The sequence below is a fragment of the Daphnia pulicaria genome, chromosome 2 (genome assembly GCF_021234035.1).
Source record: "Daphnia pulicaria isolate SC F1-1A chromosome 2, SC_F0-13Bv2, whole genome shotgun sequence".
Classification (NCBI taxonomy): Eukaryota; Metazoa; Arthropoda; class Branchiopoda; order Diplostraca; family Daphniidae; genus Daphnia; species Daphnia pulicaria.
Genome location: NC_060914.1, coordinates 10,396,182 through 10,410,469, shown reverse-complemented (window position 1 = coordinate 10,410,469; position 14,288 = coordinate 10,396,182). Strand labels below are relative to the sequence as shown.

Genomic DNA, 14,288 nt, shown 5'->3' with positions numbered 1-14,288 from the left:
GTATGTACAGAACCCACCACCCGAGAAAAAGTTTCGAGACGTCAACTCTTGGGACCCAGCACTGCTGGTCAGCAGCCATATAAGAGTATATTTTTGGTTGGTTAGAAATGAATGTAATATTGATTAATCTAATTGATTATTATATTCTATATAACCTTCTTTCGGCTAATAATCAGTGACCGATTTATACATATGACTTTCTAAAAAGATAAGTGTGAATTTTTAGCCTTGGTTCTCACCACCCCAAATCGCTTTGTTGATTTTCCGAGTCAACTTTCTTGGCGTGTGTATATAGGCGTTGGCCGAAAAAAAATTAAATTTCACGGGACGACTCCGACGTTGCGTCATTTTTTTTTTCGCCAATGATTATTACATATCTCTAGTTGTATATTTAAGTCGTCTATACAATATTGCAGCAATGGCGCGTTATACACAACCGCGAAACGGGAATAATACGTGTACACCGTAAATAAGGTTTGGCTAAATACCAAACGCCGAAATTTCCCCGCGGTTTTCAGCTTTGCGGGGGCGGCGGGAAATTATTTTTGTTTAAAAAAGGAGATTTCCATTTCTCTTTTTAACTTTTCTTAAAATAAAAATATGAAATTCTATTTTAAAAATAAGCTGAGGTGAATAAACCCCAATGTCAAATCATAGCAACCGATATTATGACTATTACCATGTAGTAGTAGTAGTAGTAGCGTTGTCTTGAGGCTAAATAGGAGAAACTCGTCTACAGAATTTCCAACGGCGGTTGAACGACGTTTAAAATTCCCGGTAATAATAATCATCCGGAGTCTAGGTCCCCCAAATATATATTCCATGCGACGGATAGATTCGTCGTGGGTTGCCCAGCAAAATGGAAAGTGGAGGAGACGGATAATCGATCCGGGCCGTGAGCCGCGCAGAGAGTCTCAAACATTTTCCCCTAGTAGAATATTCCATCGGGTCTATTTTAACGAAGCAATTTCAAATCTCTCGGATATGGGATTTTATTTTATTTTGTTTATTAAACCGGTGCTCTATTTTACCCGTCATTTAATGTTTCAAATGTTGTGATGGGAACTGTCGAAATGTTTCAATTTTTTTTTTCAAAATGCCCGCCATACAACCGCAGCACCAGCGCAGTTATATAATAACCTGCGTGGTTTTATCACCTCACCTTTAAGTTAATAGTTGAATGCGGTCAAACTTGCCATGTTATAGCCTAATTTTTTTTTCTTCTAAATTTGATAGGTTAGGTGCAATATTGAATCAAATGTTGAAAAAAAATTAAGTTAATTAAATTAACTTTTGTATTTTTCACCGGAGAAAACTGCCAATAATAACCGATGAGCCATAACGTTTCGAAATCGATAAAAATGTACGTACTGTGTGTGTGTGTGTTGTCAATTGGTTATTATTAATATCAACTTCAAGTCGCTTTTGGATATGGTCCACTTGGGTTTTTGTCTCAGGGCTGAATTCCCGTTCGCTCTTCTTATCTGATCAACTAAATTCATACTGCGAAATGATTGATATAATTAGATTTAAAAAAAAATTTAGTTGGCCATCATTACACGCATCCTGTCGTCTCTGTGCTGACGGACTAGTCGCACGTGTATTCCGTGCGCAGCAGCAGAAAAAGAATTCCGGCCGGAGTCGATTATATTAACTGTATATAAGCTTATTTCGACAAAACGCTGCTGCTGCTGTTTGGATTCCGTCTATTAGATGGCCTACGCGGAAATGGTGTTCGACTCAATTAAACTCCCCCCCAAATTTCTCTCCTCCTATACACACACACACTATACAAGCAGACGAATATAGAACTAATAAAAAGAGAGACATGATACCGTTAGGCTAAACAATACCGTCTCCTTTTATTTGGAAAAGAAAAAAAGGAAAACTCATCCGGACATTTCAAAGATGGAAAAAGAGAAAAACACGCCATTTTCCATTCTATTTTACTTTCTCTTATTATACGAGCTGGAGACACAAAAACTTTCGACCGTTATTATTGCAGATGGCCGCAGCCTCAGCAGCAGCAGCCGAAGTGGATGGATGAATTTTAGTAGTGGCGGAACAGCCCGGTGAAAGGGAAAAAAATTATGTTATTACGGAACTATCTCTCTTTCTTTTTCCTTCCATATCCTCCTCCCCCCTTCAAGTAAAAACATCTGACGCGACCAAAAAGAAAAAGAAAAAGAAACTTTCGATTTTCTGTTTTTTTCGCTTCTGTTTTTCGTCGCCTATCCTCTTTGGAAAAATAAGAACGGTGGGCGGGTCCTCCTTCTTATTTCTGGGTGTCTTGTGGCATTTTGGTACGTGTGTATAGACTATAGCGGGGGCGTGCGTGTGTGTTAAAAACTCGGTAGTATTGAGCCCTTCCCTTTTGCCCGTGTGGCTGGCCGACTGAGCCCAGCCGCCGTTTGTTCTTTCAGTGTTACAACCGACGGTCGTCGGAGTAGGACGTCTAGAAAAACGGATAGCAGATCCAGACGGCAACTCTTCTCTGGGCACGTGCCTTGTTAAACACACGGGGATTATATTGCATTAGACATTGACGTCATTTGTGATTGAAGTTGACAAAAAGTGAGTTGTGAAGTTTTGACCAGCCATGGAGGCTCCGCTGTGCGACCGCCAGCAGCAAGTGAATCTGAACAACAACATTAACAACAGCAAAGATGTTGACGTTCATCAGCAGTTGCTGAGGCGGGTCTTTCAAATGTGCGACGTCCAACGGCGCGGTCACATTTCCATCGACGATCTACTGGAACTCGGACAATCTTATCTCGGACAAGACACCAAGGTAAATTGTCATTTTGAATTTAATTCAGGTAATTCAAGGCGGAAGTGTCTATAGCTCTCCTAGTTCAAGTAAATTTTTCCGAATTGTAATGCTGGGGGGGTTGTAAATTTATTATTTTCTGATTTCTCTTAAGAATTAAAAGGAAAAAAACGAACAATTTTACGATGTGCACTCAAGGTTGTTTTTATTGCGGTTCCGGCCATCCTTAAATAAAAATTTAAAGTGCTGCTGGATATGATACGAACAGCAACAACAATAATATAATCACAGCTCATATCCTGACAAAAAAATAAAAGAATTTCGAGTATAGACCGGAAATGGTGGAAACGCCTTGCGGTGTGTGTCCTCTATGCAAAAATTTTTGATTTTATTATTTTGGTCGTCCATTGAATTATTTTTTTTCTACGATGTAGTATTATTATTATGCGTGATCTGTCATCTGTAAAGGTAGCGGGAGGTCGTCGAAAATTTATTTTATTTTCCTGGTTATTATTATATTATTATTATTATATTCCTTGTATAACTTCCGTTCGGCCCAGCAGCCCAACAAAGTTCAGACTGTGTGTGTGTGTCCTGATCTGACTAACCTACATGGAGGGATAGTGTCATGTGAAATATGCGGTCGCCCTTATCCGCAATATAATTTTCCCGAATTCAATGTGATGAATATAGTACCTCAGAGAAATATACAATTAAATTTATTTCTCTCTGTATGTCAAAAGACGAACTGGTTGTGTTCCACTTTCCACGATCCACCCCCAACTCGTCCGTCTTATTTTAAGGTGTACTCTACCTGTGAAATTCCGTCACTCCCATTTTTCTTATAATACTCGAAACATTTCCAGGGAAATGATTGAACACTGTCGGAGAGATTTTTACATAATTCGACATGGAACAGCTGGGAGAGTTTAACAAAAACCAGATTTTTGCGTGCGAAAAAAAACGGAAGAAGAGAAAACGTTGCGACTTAATCTCAATCAATAGTTACAGAAATAAGAAAATGGGAGGATGGCTGGCTGGCGACTATTAGTGAAAGAATCTCTGAACGACCGCATAATGTTCAGAGTTTCTTTCTTTCTTCTCAGCAGCAGCTAGCAGTAGCTCTCTCTCTTCCATTTGGTTCGTTGATTACATACGGCCATTGCGCGTCAAAACAGCCATCAGCGAGTTTGGGAGAGAGAAAAAGAAAACGGTTTCGAGTTAGTTTAGTAGTACAACAACAACAACAACAACATCCAGTAGAGTTCTCTCATCGCATTTTCCCGAAAAGTTATTTTTTTTTAACGATCTTCTTATCTTATTCTCGAATTTCGTGCGGTCTTATTTCCAGCATTATTATTTTGCGGTTCTTTTTTTTAAGTGTATGCACACTATAGGCACACAGGGGGTGCGCGTATGGCCCAGTTTTTGCACGACGTCCATAGTATAGCTCCTCCGGTTGGTAGTCGAACGAACCGACTTTCACACCGCACGTTACGTATAGTAGTAGTAGTAATAATAATAACACGGATTATTTTGTTATTTTCTTTCTTAGGCTTCTCGGATATTTTATTTTATATTTTTTCCTTGTTTTTTTTAACGATCAAGGGCTCCGTGGTTTTTCTTTTTTCGACTCTTAAACAAGTACCGTATCCCCCCCCCAAACAGCTCAGACATTTTTTTGTTTGGGGGATATAACACTTAAAAAAAAATGGTGTGTGTGTGTGTGTTGGATATTTTCTAAAAATTAATTATTAGGAAAATAATACCGTGACGCAATAGTAGATAGTTGACCCGGGCTATTTGAAACCGGCAAGTCCAATGATGCGTATCGATTACGTGCGAAAAATTTTTTCTTTTAAGTTTTTAATTTATTTTTTGGTAATGGACGTTTTCTCCTTGTCCCATATTGAATTTTTAAGAAAATCGCCATATCCTTACCTCGATTCCTAAATTGTTTATTTTTATTTTTAAATAACTTTTCCGCAGTTGTTATGAGAGCAGAACCTGCGATGATAAATTCGAGCTCTGGTTATTCGACACCAAAAACAGCTGCTATTTTCCTTTATCTTTTTTTTTTCAATTTAAATAAATATTTTGAATCCTTTTCGGTCCAGCGAACCTGCGATTTCAAGCGCCCGCATTTGTTTATTTTTGATTTGTTTTTCTAGGCCAGGGAGAAGATTGATTTAGTAATTTATTCCTCCATGATTCATTCTTTTTTCTTGTTTTTATTATTGATTGAAATCCAGGATTTGGCGGATGCACTGCGCTCGCTAGATCCGCTCGGAGATGGCACCCTGACGTTTGATGAATTTTGCAGAGGCGTCGGATCCATCATCCAGCAATCACCCACAGGTAAAACCGGCATCCCCATTTTTCCTCCCGTGTCCAAACCCCAAAAAATTCCGTATACCAAGAAAACAAACGGACTGGCCAAACCGCAATGCTAATCGAACTCGATCATCGCTCACCACTGCGTATACAGGAGCTTAGTATATGTTCTCTGAATATAATCACGAAAAACTATACGGTACATTTCGTCGGTTCCATTTGTCGACATGTCGTCGACGTGCTAAACAGCCGAGAGAAAACAAAACCCCAAAATGGAGCCGGACATTTTTTAAAAAAGTTAAAACGATTTCGTCTGGCCATTTAACAACCGATAAGGAAATCCCATGAACAGGTATACACAGGTACTTGCGTACTACCGGGATTTTTTGTGTCTGGACAGTCGATAATTTGGTTGGGCTAAATGATCCAACTGCTGGCGAGAGATACTACACACATGTATACATTCGTGTACGTCACTGGAGGGCACGTTGAAATGTCCGCGTGACATGGAACACACACGACACAAGACCTTTTGCGATATAAGCCTTGGATGTGTTTTTGTGTTGTTGTCAAATGTACCGCTATGTGCACTATAGTTGGTGCCAGTCGTGTTATATATATAGCTTCCGTTAACGTCTAATGAGATTAGAAATAGGAAAAAAGAGTTGGCTGGTTTGAATGTCAAAAGTTGATTTATATTTTCCCAATTTTATTGATTGGCATTTTTCTTTTTTAAAATTTGAAATGAGAATATTTTTCATCTCGTGATTGCTTTTTTATTTATTTTTTTAAATTCGATCGACTTATGAATAGTCAACTTAGTCACGATCCGTCACGGGGGGGAAGTTTGCATAACGCAGGATAGCGACGGCCGTGACGACGTATTTTCATCATCTCGTTCAAATATTTGACGTGGTGGGGTTGGAAAACATGGCGGACTGAACTGATAACACAAAAAAGACGACCCCGAGAAAATGAATATCAAATTTGTAACACTTAAGCAGACGGAAAAAGGATGGATTTTGATGGATCTAACACGCGATGACTTTTTAATTTTGTTAGCTGGGCCGTCCGGCAAAATGTTTTAGACAAAAGCAGAGTTATATAACCAAAGATCTATCGTTTTATAATCAAGTTTCACGCAGTAATCTTAAACGAATTAGAAAGAAAACCGACACAATTAGACTGTTTTTTCTTGCCATTGTCGAATTGCATCACGAAAGTTAAAAAAAAAATAAAGAATAAAACTGTGTATATTTTTCCGACTCTCACGCGCTCACGAACGACGTAGATAACACACACAAAATAAAACCCATGATAAATGGTGAGGAAAAAAAGAGAAAAGAAGTTTGTGTTGTGACGTCATGTGCTGCTGGCAAGATGCTCTTTAGTATCACCTTCCCCAGTGTGACACAAAAGGAGAAGGGGAAGTTCGAGGGACTTGTGTGGTTGAAACTTCAAAGGTGTTTGGTTGTGTGTGTTGCCTCTCTTTCCCTCCCCCCAGCCAAGACACCCGTTTTTTTTTTTTATTATTATTATTTTGTTTTTTTCTATAATTTCGTAAATCAAAAAAGAAAAGAAAAAACTCATCACGTTTGCCATTAACCAGTGCCTCTAGAAAACTCCTGGGAAAATACACGATCAGGTTTGTTACAAGTTGAGATTGTGGTTGTCGATAGACACAAAAAAAAATTCAGGTCGAGTGGTAACTACTAACTCCCCTTCCTCCTATTCACCTGTGCGTCGGAATGCGGGTTGAAAGCCCAGGATGGTGGTGGTGGAATGTCCCTTTTGAGTGCCTATTAATAGATATCGGGCAACATTCGTCATCAACATGTGCCACCTGTGCCCCCCCTCCCTGTGTATAAGGTGAAACTCGCAGCTGTTGGCACCCAAACGCTGGCAGGTTTTCTCCTCTTGAGGAGTCCTGACGCAGAGATGGGCTGGCCATCTACACCCCCACTCGGTTGCATCATGCCCGGCCTTCCTGTGTTTGTTGATTCCACTAGATGGGGTTTTTCTTGTTGCCGAAACAAAGTTGTTTCCATTTTCCCCAGCTTTCTCCACGCTTTTAACTGGAAACCTCATTAAGTCACTCGTCCAGCTGAGTGGGATCAACCTGAGTCCATCCACCCCCACATCTGGATGACAGGTTGACGAGACACACGGGAAGTCTGTTACGTGCTAGAGGGGAAAGAAGCTGTACGTAAGAAAGCGGAAATGGAAAACATGTTTTCTCGAAGGGGAAAGAAAAGAAAAATGGTTCACTTCAATTTTTTGGGGGAAATAAAAAAAAAATAAACAATGGCATATTACCATGATCGAAGTAGTAGGGCTAAAATACCCTCGGGGGGTGAATAGTTTCACTTTTCTTGTTGTTGTCCAAAATGACAGGAAACAGTCGCTATGGGCATGTGATGTTACGCACATGAACACGGCAATTGAATATCTTTGTTATATACTATATTCCTCCTCCCCCCATTCCTGACATTCCAATTTCTATTGTGCATTATCCCAAGTCGTGTGTGTAGACTAACTCGATTTTCTCTTTTTGTCTTTTCCAACAACAGAAGGGCCAACCTCACGAGACCTGACATCATCCACCTCCTCCTCGTCTCCAACGGTATTATCTCGTGTCATTCTTCTTTTTCTTATTTTATCGAGTTTATTCAGCAGTTGCAGTCGAGTAGACAAGCAGAAGACGTATCGATCTTGCAACTTGAGCTCGACGACATTTTCTTTTACAAGCCCATCAGGATCGATCAACTTCAATTAGTCCATTTATATCCACCCCAGATATCTCGGGGTGGTGGTCTCTGCGTACACCAACCCTTTTATCAGGAGAACGGAAGCCGGAAGTAGAAGAATGGAGCTCGACAATCGATCGGATGACACACACAAAAAGAACATTGTCATCCGCATATCCACTTTTCATCCCTTGCACTCCATTAGCTCCTCTTTTCTTTCGCCGTTGGCCGAGTTCCCATTTTCCACCCCCTGGAGGAGGAGGACCACATCTTCACAGTTTTCTCTCTCAAACCAAACAAGAAGAGTTCGATAGACTCTTCTATTTTTCCCAACCGGGTATTTTTTTGGGATTGCGGCCAAGATTATTCTCTCACACAGAGCCGATAGGATAAATATCTTTTTGGTAGTTTTTGAGTAGTAGTCGTCGTATAAGCTGGGAGGGGAGTGTGAAATGGTCCGGCGCGTGGATTTAATGAGTGGGCAGGCATATATACATACACTGTATAGTGTATGGTGTTTGAAAGGAGGGTGCGAGTCCACACCCGTTTACAGTGTTGGATATCGGTTGCACTAGAGCAAACACGCTGCTGCAGCATCTGCTCTGATTTTTTCTTAGTTCGGTGGGGGTGTCTAGGAGGAAGAAGAAGTAAGACGGATGGGAGTCAAAGGCGGAGTAGAACTGGACTGAAATCCGAGCGTGACGGCCGTCTATATTATTTTTCATTGGTTTTTTTGGGGGCCTGTTTTGTCCATTAGAAACGGAGCCGGACGCTGATTGATTGGAGCGAATTGACCATGCCATTGGTGACGGGCGAGGGACATTCGACGTCGACACAAGCGGCTCATCTGGTGGTCAACGACGAAGATATCCTCCTGGCTTCGTCGGTTGACGGAAGCGTTGTGGCCGGCAAGCGCCGGAATTCCTTGTCGGACGAAGTCGATTCCGGTTACAGCAAGAGCAGCAGCCCAACAGATTCGGCGCCCACCACCGGCAGCGTCAGGTTTGTTCCCCAAATAATAATTTGTATTAAATCGTGAGTGTCAGCTTTCTCTTATACATTTCTGGATTGGGTCCGTCGCAGTGGGTGTTCCAGCATGTCGGAGAGAGAAATCAGCTTCGAAGGATACGGAGAGGCGGATCATTCCATCGAGAACGGGACGCCTAGCGACGCCGACGCCAAGTCAGTATAGTCGGAAAAAAAGAAAAAGTGCAGTCATCTAGAACTCGATTCTAACCGTCTCTCTTATATTTTTCTCTATGTCTGTCTGTGCAGTCCAGTGCCTCAGATGATTGGCAACCGAGCCAACTGGATGAACGGAATGCTGCGCAATAGTCTGCGGCGATCCGATTACAACAGGTAACACCGTCGATTCTTCTTTTGGACTTCATTCCCCCCCCTATTATTCTGTCGACTTTTTCTAGATGCCTGCCACTTTTCTTTATAAAATTTCTTATAGTTACTCGTCCATTTGGGTATTGTTCTTCTTTGCGGTCACGGTGTGGTACTACCCCCGTTGTATGTGCACACACTTATCCTTAGTCCTACATTTATTTTTATAAGGCTTTGCCCCCTCCGCACATTTTCCTCCCCCTTTTTTCGTTGGGCCCGTCTCGCTTTCCGGAAGATAAAAACAGACACAAAATGACGACACACAGCAAAAATAGGTGGAGTGCTCTCGAGTCTACTTTTTTCGTTACCTAATCGCATTGAACGTCGAGTCGTCGACCTAAACACAACTCCTCGCGCTCCTCCTAGACAATTTTGTTGTTGCGTCATTTTAGTTGTTTTTTTTGTTATCTCTCTTCCGCAATCCATCGGAGGCACGTACAAAAGTGAGTGGCTGGTGTAGATGTATTTCTATTCGATATTTTTATTTCGCACGTGTTGGGTTGGACATTTTGTTTCGTTTTATTTCTTGTACTATTTCCGCATGTTTGTCTTACGCTATTGTTACGTTATTATGTTGTTATATGCGGCAGTCATGGCGATGGCGCATTTCATCGACGCTACGGATCCCTACGCCTGTAAGTTTGTTTTTTTCGTTTGATTTTGAAATTATTTGTTTTGTAGCACGTCAATCGCTTGCCCAAACAAAAAATGTTCTATTCATCTTTTGGGAGAATCTTATTTTTTTTTCCCTCCTTTGGTTTTCAAATTCCAATTTTGGTTGACAATTTTTCTTTGAGCAGAGAGAATGTCGGATGGTGGTTTGTTTTTTTCACACGTGAAGGATTTCGTATGTTTTATTTTGGAAAAGAATTGTGGGATTAAATGTTTCATTTTTTGGTGTGTTGTACTATAGTCCCGGCAAGAGAGGAATAGCGGCCGGATCGAACGCCTTGGCCAGTCAGTTGTACAGCAAGAACGTCAACAACACGTCCAGTCGCAGCTCCAACGGTGGCGACAACGAGGATTTCTGTTCGGATGCTTCACTGGAAGACGACGTCGTCGATCTTGGCCATAAGGTAAAAAGAAAAAAATAACAAAACCAACTGAGGTTTTTCTTTTCATTGATTCGCCAATTGTTCAAGTCTGAAAGAAACTTCTTTTATAATAAGAAAGATAAAAAGCTTAAGCCCCCTGGAGGCTTTATTCCCGGTCGTGAGAGGAAGTTGCTTGGGCTGCTGCTTTTCTTTTATTATTTCTTTTCCTTGGAAAAAAGCTTCCGGATGAGTTTCATACACCATCCGTCAACTCGACGTACTAGTCGCGTACTACTACTCCGCAGTTGCCACTTGGGGATTTTTGGGAGGGAAACTTTATTTTTATTGTTATTTCCGTTATTTACGAGCTAGAGATTTCTTTTCTCGATTTTATTCCCATTATTTATCGCGTTGTGTGTGTGTGTGCGGATGCGCTCCGGTGATTCCCGACGAAAAGAAAAATTTGCCTCGGCCAAAGTTAAGAAAAATTTATGGATCAAACATGTTTTCTTATACATAACCAAAGAGAAACTGTGTGTGTACTTGTTATCGGTTAGTCAGCTGGTTTATCCCGTTTGATTTTGTCGATTGGTCCCAGGAAGAAAGAAAGATGACCGCTTTAGTTTGAGCGTGATCGGATTGTGTACACACAACCAGCCGTTATCGAGCTATTCCCCTTCCTCCGCCCGCCACATATTTTTTGGTGTACGCCCTTCCAGCTCGGGAGTAGAGCCGCTGGTGGCTGGTGGTCGAGTCCTTGGGAAAAGAAAACGCCAGTCGTGGGCGATCTATCCATCGATTCAGTTGTAGTGTTTGTTGTTGTTGTTGTTGGTGAAGTTGTCGTCTTGGACACCACACCCCCCTTGAAACTGGGGATTCTACAGACGGACGGCGGGCAGGAGACGTACATTGTGTGCCATCGCTCGTCGGCGATGAACAGCACGAGCCTGGATTGCAGCAGCCTTGCCACTGTCCGCTCACTCGGCGGAGGAGCCGAGCTGGAATACGACCTGTGGGAGGGCCAGTTCACTTTCAGCCAGCCCGGCCATCAGCTCCAGCACGACAATTCCAGTCTCGTTCATTTCTTCAAATCTGAATACCACACGCTCATTAACAAAGTGTGTTGACATGGCGGGAGAAAACTAAACTTCAAAATAACCCCAAATATTTGTAGCTTCAATTGTTTCTAACGTTTTTTGTTTTATTTTGTTACAGGTTCAAATACTCCAGCAACAGATTACCGCCCTGGCCGACACGCAGTTCAGCAGCGATGACCGGTACAGCCGTAGCAAGCAGGAGAACGCCGCCCTTACCGCTAGGTAACATGTCGTCGATATCTTTTTTGTTGTTTCTTTTCCCAACTATCCGCTAGGCAATCAACCGCAACTTGGAAACCGCCAGTTTCCGGTCTACCTTTTTCTTAATACCGTGTGTACAAGAGACATTCGTGTATTATCTTAGTTCAGACGAACGAGGGGGTGGTCATTGGGTGGTATGGTTATTACGAGTCACGATTCGTTGGCTTTTATTGGCTGCCCTCAACACCAAATTATACACACGCCAATGTGTTGTGTGTGTAAGTGCGTGTGGGTGGGTTTTTAGGAGGAAACAATGTCTGGAAGAAGAACCAAAAATTATGATCGAGATGATGATCAAAATAATAATAATAATGTTTTGTTTGTTTCCCCATTTTAATTTTTCGGTTGGGCTGGAAAAAAATTCAACAGGTTGCAGATGCTGGAAGAGAGTCTCCGCGACGTGGAACTACGAGCCACCCAGCAGCTGAGCGAAGAGCAGCGACGCAACAAGGAGCTGATTGTGAGAGTCGAGCGTGAGAAACAACTGGAAATTGAGAATTGCACCATCAAGTGAGTTTGTTTTTTGGCTTTTGTGTGATGGGAAAAAGTAAAAGTTGTTAACGATTTTTATTTTTACTTTGGTCAGATTGCAAGCGGCCGAAAGAGAAGTGGAGCTGACGAGGGAAGAGTGCGCCCGGCTGCGCGGACAGACGGAGCGACTGCGCGGCGAGAGATCGGCCCTCCAGCAGCGGCTCTACGAGGCGGAATCGAGTCTGCTGGAAGGGCAAGAGGAGCTGAGGCGGATGAGCGACCTGGTCAAGCGTGAGAGGGAGCAGTGGGCCGTCGAGAACGCCAACGGCAAGCAACTGGCGGCCGAACTGTCGAGAGAAGTCGACCTGCTCCGGGCCACTCAGCATCAGAGTAGTAATAGCAGCAGTCACGGCGAATTCGGCGAGGAGCTGACGCCCAGCGCCGCCCGCGTCCGCGAGATGGAGAACGAAATCAAAACCCTCAAGCAACAGAACAACAGTAATGATTAAACGACAACATCAAATAATTTTGTCTCTTATCATCCGCCCGTTTTTTTTTTCCTGTCCAGGTCTACGTGAAGCCAACGACGAGCTGCAGGCCCAGCTATTCTCACGCGGCCTGGAGGAAGGCCGGACTCTGTTGAGCGAACATGTGGCCTGCAACAGCTTGGCCGCCGAATTCGAAGTCATGAGCCAAGACGATGTAAGTGAAAAAGTAAATAACAACGGCCAGCATGGATGGCATTCTTTCGATTTATATAAGTTTGGACGGTTTTGTAAAATTCATTCGATTCTTTTATTAATTTCCCCACTAGATCCGGACGGCTTTAAAAGAACAGCAGGATGTCAACGCCCAATTGCGCTCTTACATCGAAGGCATCCTGTTGACGATCGTCGAGAACCAGCCGTCTCTTCTCGAGCGGAAACCTCTGCCGTGATTCAGAAATTTCATCCGCGCAACCTCCTCCTCCTCCATCCTAGACATTCCTGTTTATTTTTGACCGCCTTGGGGGGAAAGAGAGAGAGAGAAGTAACAAGAACCAAAACAATAAATCGATATATCGACATTCAATAAGCCATGAAACGAAAAAAAATAAGAAAAAGAAACAAAATTATATATTTACTAGGGATTTTGTTTTTTGTATACGGGAACCAAAAGTCTTATCGTAGACCATCCCCCCCCCCTCCTTTTGTGTACATAGAGAGCGTGCCCTCCCACCCACCCAACACACTTGCATCCGTCGAATAATCTTTTTCAAAAACCAAAACTTTTTTGGGAGAAGAGAAAAAGTGGGAAAATGATCCATCACTTGTGCGTATTTTTGGTCTCCTCTCTTGAAAAACTAATAATTTAGTTTTAGACTTATTAGTGTTTATCTCTGTGTGTGTGTGTTTGCATGCTTGACAATTTAGGATGAAGTTATAGAACAGTTTGCGAAACAAAAATAATTAGATTAAGGACATTTGTTTTTTCTGTCTGTCTGTCGTTAGACACTGGCGTGTTAAATTTAGTGGGCGGAATAAGTGAGTGAGAGAAATTGGGAAAATTCAACAAAAAAATAATTAGTAATAACCACCGTCTGGCCTTGTGGGAAACTGTGATATATCTTTACTTCATGGACGAGCGAGGGAGATTGAAACAAGTAGTAAAAAGTAAAAATTATTATTATTAAAGAATGAGTGTGTGTAACGTTATAGCCACCTGCGAGTTATTCCCGTGCGTGATTGTGTTTGAACCATCTTTTTTCTCATCACTTAATTGTTTGTTTTTCCCCCCATTCTCCTTCTTTTTCCTGTAATGGGTAGTAATTAACTACATATTTCCCCTCCTAATCCTTTTAACGAGACATCGGGCAGCTCTCTTTATTAACACGTCTGATAGCAGATGAAATTGTGTATACTTACTAGCTATTGCCTATGCGTCTTCAAAACTAACCCCCATTTTTTAAAAATCTTCATGAAGATAAAGTGAAAGAATTAATATTATTCTAAACTGCGTATCGAAAACAAAACAACAAAAAAATAAGATTCTTACTGCGTAGTCATGTCCGCCGTCTTATAAACATTTCCTTTCTCTTCTCCCGATGCGTATTTCTCTTTTCTTTTGTTTCATCCGCGTGTAAAATCGGCTCGTGAAATGTTTTTTTTTTCGGTCGTTGATGAATAATAATAATACAAAAGTA

General features: G+C 41.9%; 1 protein-coding gene across 3 annotated transcripts; it reads left to right on the top strand.

The window, feature by feature from the left end:
• The first annotated feature begins 2,419 nt into the window (after window positions 1-2,419).
• On the top strand, window positions 2,420-14,184 carry LOC124326102 (rab11 family-interacting protein 4-like). 3 transcript variants are annotated; one of them, XM_046784729.1, is made up of 13 exons: window positions 2,420-2,791; window positions 5,023-5,128; window positions 7,675-7,727; window positions 8,609-8,853; window positions 8,935-9,033; window positions 9,127-9,210; window positions 9,834-9,878; window positions 10,157-10,319; window positions 11,493-11,596; window positions 12,005-12,145; window positions 12,222-12,604; window positions 12,675-12,820; window positions 12,921-14,184. In XM_046784729.1, the coding sequence occupies exons 1-13, from the start codon at window positions 2,600-2,602 to the stop codon at window positions 13,041-13,043; spliced, it is 1,884 nt and encodes a 627-aa protein (XP_046640685.1). In that variant the 5' UTR covers window positions 2,420-2,599; the 3' UTR covers window positions 13,044-14,184. The 3 variants fall into 3 exon arrangements, with proteins under 3 accessions (XP_046640685.1, XP_046640687.1, XP_046640686.1); XM_046784730.1 differs by having other exon boundaries at window positions 2,421-2,791; window positions 12,675-12,808; XM_046784731.1 differs by lacking the exon at window positions 9,834-9,878.
• Window positions 14,185-14,288: the final 104 nt, after the last annotated feature.